We start from the raw sequence: 6,552 nt of genomic DNA, 5'->3' as shown, positions 1-6,552 counted from the left end.
TTAGTAGTTGTAGCCTCCGTTGGACGAGTATCCTTGCGGGATGGTTGCTGGAACCTGCGACGGACCTCCCGAGCTGTAGCCACCGGCGGAGTGAGACGGACCACCAGAGCTGAAGCCACCGGCGGAATGAGACGGACCACCGGAGCTGAAGCCTCCAGCCGACTGTGACGTACGACCGTTCGAAGAGAAGCTGCTGGCCGAGAAGGATGCCTGCGAGAATCCGTTACCGCTCGAGCTTACCTGGTAGCTTCCTCCGACGGAACCTGGTCCGCCGAACGAAGAACCACCGGTCGAACCGAAGCTCGGTGCTCCGTACTGGCTAGAGGGAGTCTGAGCAGGTGCTCCATACTGGCTGGAAGGAGTCTGAGCAGGTGCTCCATACTGGCTCGAAGGAGCTTGGGCTGGGGCTCCATACTGGCTGGATGGGGTTTGGGCTGGAGCTCCGTACTGTTGAGATGGCTGACGAGGAGCCTGAGCTGGTGGTCCGTACTGCGAAGATGGAGCTTGGGCCGGAGGTCCGTATTGCGACGAGGGACGAGACGGAGCAGGAGCGCCATACTGGCTGGATGGAGCCTGAGCTGGAGGACCATACTGCCGAGATGGAGCCTGTGCTGGGGCTCCATACTGCTGCGACGGAGCCTGAGCTGGAGCTCCATATTGCTGGGAAGGTGCCTGAGCTGGAGCTCCATATTGTTGGGAAGGTGCCTGAGCTGGAGCTCCATATTGTTGGGAAGGTGCCTGAGCCGGAGCTCCATACTGCTGAGAAGGTGCCTGAGCTGGGGCTCCATACTGCTGAGAAGGAGCCTGCTGAGAAGGAGCTCCGTACTGCTGAGAAGGAGCCTGCGGAGCTCCGTACTGCTGCGACGGTTGACGAGCTGGTCCACGAGAGTAGCCATTGTTGCCGTTGCCGTTGCTGTGACCATTTCCATGTCCATTTCCGTTGCCGAAGCTATGTCCGTTTCCGTTTCCAGCATATCCGTTACCGTTTCCGTTGGAAGGAGCACCATATTGGGTCGACGGACGGCTTGGGGCACCGTAGCTGGTCGAAGGGCGGCTACCGAATCCGTTTCCGTTCGATTGCGATGGCGCACCGTACTGAGATGAAGGACGACCACTGGAATAGCCATTACCAGACTGCTGAGATGGCGTACCATACGATTGGGATGGCGCTGCCGGAACACCGTAGCTCGTCGATGGTGGACGGAAAGATTGCTGTTGCTGCTGTTGCGGAGGACCATACTGGCTCGAAGGACGTCCGCTTGAGTAGCCATTGCCGCCATTTCCACCCGAGTGTCCACCCGAGCTGTGTCCACCAAATCCTCCCGAACTCTGGCCACCGAAGCTTGGTGCACCGTACGACTGAGATGGCGCCGAAGGAGCTCCATATGACTGGGACGGAGCTGAAGGAGCTCCATAGGACTGCGATGGAGCCGAAGGAGCTCCGTACGACTGCGAAGGACCACCCGACGAAGGTCCTCGGCCATTACCGTTACCACTCCATCCTCCAGCACCACCACCCGGAGCACCGTAGCTGGAAGAAGGTGTCTGCGCCGCTGGATAACCTCCACCAGCACCACCTGAAGGTGGCAGATAGCTACCACCCGGTGGCAATGGTGCTTCACGTTTGGCCAAGCTCGTCGAAGCCCGAGCCGGAACGAGCACGGCGCAACACAGCACCACGACTGCGGCCAGCTTGCAATGATGTCCCATCATTCTAGCGCGGCGTATCCGGTCGACGTTGGCGCGCACTGCCTGGAACGAGGAAGAAAAACGATTTGGAGGTCGTCAGACTCTCGGCAGAGTGCGGGCACAGATCGCAATCGGCAGCTGAGGCGCGTATTGGCGACCTAATACCCAGCATACATTGTTCGCAGCTACCCTCCCGACCCCATGGAGAAGCCCATTATGCGTCGATATTTACGATCAGCCGCGCATTCGATCTTCGATCGCCGGAATTGGCGCGTGAGACGTAAGCCAAACTCCGCCACAAATCGCGATTGTTCGTGGAGGCGCACACGTGCACTCGTGGTGCTTTATGGCGGCGCGTTTACATAACCATTGTGCCACGGTTTCGGAACCGATCGGCACCTTCGCCTGCCAGCGCGTTTCCGCGGAAGCGATATTGGAGAAATGAATCTCAGTTGGTGCGAGAAGAAAAACAAAAAACAAAAAAAGGAACGTTATCGACTCGCGTACTGCTTATGCAAGTGCAATCGCGGTTTGAGGTGCGATCGCGAGCTGCAGCACAATGTCGCCGTGCATCAAGCGAAGAGCAAACGGGCGGCGAATGCAGAAGAATGCAATTATGCTGTCAAATTGAGTTATCTTTCGCCTCGGACCATTGGTTTCGTGTGGCCCCGGTGGGGAATCAATGTCAGCCGTCCGGAACGGTCTCGCCGGTGGGCGACGATGGAGTGAAGTAATTAGATTGTGGCTTCACGGATGGTGGGAATGGCACCTGAGTGAGCGGATCCCAAAGTCGGTCGTAGCAAAGCTTAATCAGCCTGACGACATCAAACCAATTAAGACTCAAATGCCCAGGGCGCTTTAGGGTTCGAGCGCGCGCGTCAAGACTCAAGATCTGGTAAGGTGCATCTCGGTGAATGATGGAATTATGTGGCATTATCATGGGGATGAAGCAAAAAAAAAGAACACCAGGAAGCCACTCTTTCCACGACCAATGCGCGATGACATAATTTACCGACGAAGTACGCTTCCAAAAAACGCGAAAATTGCTGCCCAAAAGTCCCGTTTCTTCGGTGTTGCTTTAATTCGTGGAGCTGGCGTCCCTCATCAATCAATCGTCGCCAACAGATCCTGTCACGAGATATTCCATCGCTTCGTCACGCACGGACGGAGATCGATCGGGAAGGTTAAAAAAGGTGCTCGAGGCATGGGATGTTCGAAGCGGGCAGAGATTTGATTTGAATACAACCGATTTTAATTAAGATACCCTAATGAGAATCATTTGTCCGGTGCATGTTAGCTGACCGCGATGGGGATTAGATTAGATCGGGGAGCATGCAATTATGCACGCGAGAATGAGCTTTTTTGGTTTGCCGCAAAGACGCCTGGATGAACGCATGTTCCATGGATCCAATGAGAGATAATTGTACTATCTGCATCTTCTGTTCGCTGGCGTGTTTTTGGCTTAATTAAATACAGAGATCCTAAATATTGCTATCCAACTAATTGTTCATCAATCGAACCAAAATCAGCAGTTCTAAGGTACGTTTTGTGCCAGCACAAAGTGGATTCAGTAGTGAATAGCAATGTCGATTGCTTAAATTACAGCGTTATCATCAGGTATTTTTATCCTTTGGTTCCATGCAAAAACCTACAACGCCAAACCAGCTCGTGAAGTTTGAAGCTTATCGTCACTTCAACCGAAGCTTTCTGCACCAAACACTTGCACAACACCAAGACAGGTCACTTGAAACGAGCAATGTCCAAAACAAGGGCCGAAGAATCACTAGGGCACTCTGCGCACTACCTCCACTTCGCAGGATATCGAGCGATCCTCGCAAGGACGATCCCAAGGAGTTTTTTTCTTCTCGTTATTTGCACTGACCTTCACTCAGAGGAGAATCGGATGGATGGAAACGGTGAGTATCCTTCCGATGTGGTCGCTGTCCAGCGTCTAAAGTCCTGCGTTGTGTATCGGAACGAACCGAACCGTGTTCGCTGGTGGAATGATATTCAAATCCAAGCAAGGCTTCACTTTTATACTCGAAAATTCGCTCGACCCGGCCGCTTGGCGGGTGCAATTTTCGTCGGCTCGAGGCCGGGCTCTGTGGGCACTGAGGTCCGGGTGGGTTCAAGTGCGGTTCCATGCGAACGAGCGAGCGAGTAAGCGACCACCGGGAGACCTCGGGTAGCTCGTTCGGATCTGCCGAAACCAAAAACACACAGAAGAAAAAAAAAGCAGAGCTATCATCCCCCATCTAGCGCACACCAGAAGGGGTCGTCACATTTTCCTCACCAACCCGAGCCCGTGGGGTGGGGGTTGATCCGAGGTTCCGAAATCTGGCCGGGCTGCGAGAACACGATGGCGATGCCACCACCATCACCGTTACCAGATGGTTTCCGCGCATCACGAGCATAGGCCACGATCGCGGCCAAACGGCTGCGCATCGTGCTCATCGTTTGCTATTATCATCCGGGCGTTCGAGGGGGAGTGAGCCACTCGGGCTCGCATAAGAGCATAACCACCCCCACCGCCGGGGGTTGATTCGGTGCGAATGGAGTACGGTTGCGATCGGGCTGTGACTCACATGATCCTCCGGCAACAGTCGCAGCAGCTGAGAAGACTGCATGATGATGATGTCGTCGGTGCAATCAACTGCAGCTATTGAGCGGGTTGCGTGGTGCATCTTCCTTCGAGCTGAAAGCGAGCGGCTCAGCGTTTAGCTGAAACCTTCGCTTGGGTCGCCTCGATGTGTATTTCGGTTTGGCCTCCGTACCTGGCGTGATCCTTTCTCTCAGCGGTTTTATTGTGCGCTTTGGCAGATGGGATGGCGTTCTCTGGGCGCTGCGTGTGTACGCTGAGTTATGACATAATTATGAGGATCACATTTAATTGTTGCTTTCTGGATAACAACATTGGTGAGGGCATGACGCAACAAATGGCGCTGGAAGTGTTGCACCGAAACTGGTGCATCTGAGGGACAAACCAAACGCTTACATTCTGTGACCAGTTAGGCTGACTATAGGCTGATTTTGAGAGAATAAACCTCGAGGTAGCTTAAAGGTAAAATACTCGCTATGGATTTGCATATTCATTTCATTAAAATAAATCTTGGTCAAACATGGTCAATTTGATCTCAAAATCGGTTGATTAATGTACAATACTGGATTGCCTTTAATTTGCATAAGTATCCTATGTTTCTTAACACCTTAATGTTGAACGCCAACACTGGCACTTAGTATATGCAAAAGAACCCAACATCAACCTCAACAATCACATCCGCTCACCGGAGAATGTTGCACTTGTCAGCGAGTGTTCGCAAATTTCGACACCATTCAAACCCCCTTAGGCACCGCAAACTGCATCTAATTCAAACGATCAAACCATGAAAAACGCGTTCCACTCAGAGCACCCTGCATTCCTGCATAATTTGTCATAATTGAATCCATAGCGCCTGCCGAAAAGGCCTTGCCTCCTCACCCTTCCAAAGCATCTGCCCCTTCATCCACAAACGTCCTGCGTCACGCGCATGGCTCAAACCAAACCCCCTAATGGGCATCGGAAATCGGAAGACCTCGAAATTGCTGCTCTCCTCCAGGCGCGGGTCGCATCGCAAAACAAAAGGCTGACTCGAAAACGGCCATTGCGCGGTTTCCCTCGGGCCCAGTAATAAGCAACCGATCTGGCCCGGTCGCCCGGTGCGCACCATTGGGTCTTTGGGCTTCTTTGGGCACCCTGAACAGCAAGCCCGAAGGTCAGCCAGCATGGCACGGAGAGCGTGGACTCCTCGGAACCGGCGGCGGATGATTAGCTCAAGCTAGCTCACCGATTGCTTCGAGGTGATGGCGATGATGATGATGGCGGCACTGCCGAAGTGTGCCATTGTGGCTGTTGAGCATTGTTTAATGAGATCAATTGTTGGTGATATCCCCGTCGTCGAACCCTTTCAAACGGGTCCTTTCATTTCGTGCCGAAGTACCGAGTACCCGCCAAAGGGTGCCATCCATCGATCGTTGGACGGATGTGTGTGTGCATCTCGAGCTGGTCCACTAATGCTGGTTTCTTTTCAACGTCCCGACGGTGGTGGTTCGATTGTTTCCCACTCATGGGTAGAGTTTTTAGAGAGGCAGGACCTTCGTCTGGGATCCTCGATCAGGTCCGGAGACGTTCGCCAAAGGACCCGACCGTCAGTGACCTCGACAATACGCGTCCACTCGGTGTTCCTGGTCTCGTGTGGGACCCGCACCGGTCCTTGGAGCTTTCGGTTGTTCGTTCACATCGTCGAGCGTGTTTAAATGGCGTGACTAAGCAAATGCGAGCTAAGCGGAGGAGGATGAGAAGAAACAACCTATGAGGTGCTCCAGTGAAGGGAATCGGTTCGGTCTTAGAAGTCTTCGGCGGGCAAAAGGCAATCGCTACATGTCAGTAGTAGGAGCGTCTGTCACCGTGAGGAATCACACACGTTGGGTGGGTGGCACAACAAAGTACCGCTTCGATGTGTCGAGGCTTTAATTGATTCTAATTCAACAATTTCTAGACGCTGAGGGATCTTGGGAACGTCTCGAATGAGCTACGTTTACTCGTTTAGCAAGCGTGGCAATTGTAAAGCACTCTCAAATAGAATCTTTTTTGCAGCTGACGTGTCAGCTAGCATGCCGTCATATCGTGGTTTTTCTCTTCGGTCCAGCTTTTTTTTTATTTCCAGCCAGCACCTCATCATTTGCCATTCAAGTGCCCAAGCTTGCAGCGAGATTTGAAAGCGACTGAGGGAAGGAATAAATAAAAAAAAAGCATGACGCGCGCAACAAAAGCCGATTCTATGCAAATTCATCATCATATCTTGACGGTTTTGTTTGCCGCCACAA

General features: G+C 52.9%; 1 protein-coding gene across 1 annotated transcript; it reads right to left on the bottom strand.

The window, feature by feature from the left end:
* On the bottom strand, positions 1-5,570 carry LOC128720675 (pro-resilin). Its single transcript, XM_053814363.1, has 3 exons — positions 5,514-5,570; positions 102-1,752; positions 1-65 (listed from the first exon to the last, which is right to left on the bottom strand). Exons 1-3 carry the CDS (start codon positions 5,568-5,570, stop codon positions 1-3), a joined length of 1,773 nt encoding a protein of 590 aa, XP_053670338.1.
* Between the last annotated feature and the right edge of the window lie 982 nt (positions 5,571-6,552).

The sequence above is a fragment of the Anopheles nili genome, chromosome 2, assembly GCF_943737925.1.
Source record: "Anopheles nili chromosome 2, idAnoNiliSN_F5_01, whole genome shotgun sequence".
Lineage (NCBI taxonomy): Eukaryota > Metazoa > Arthropoda > Insecta > Diptera > Culicidae > Anopheles > Anopheles nili.
This window is presented reverse-complemented; position numbering and strand designations above follow the sequence as displayed.

Coding starts and splice junctions, on each gene's coding strand:
- LOC128720675 (XM_053814363.1), bottom strand. CDS start 5,570: ATGGCACACTTCGGCAGTGCCGCCATCATCATCATCGCCATCACCTCG. Junction 1,753..5,513: donor CCATCACCTCGAAGCAATCG/GTGAGCTAGCTT, acceptor TCCTCGTTCCAG/GCAGTGCGCGCCAACGTCGA. Junction 66..101: donor CGGTGGCTTCAGCTCTGGTG/GTCCGTCTCACT, acceptor ACAGCTCGGGAG/GTCCGTCGCAGGTTCCAGCA.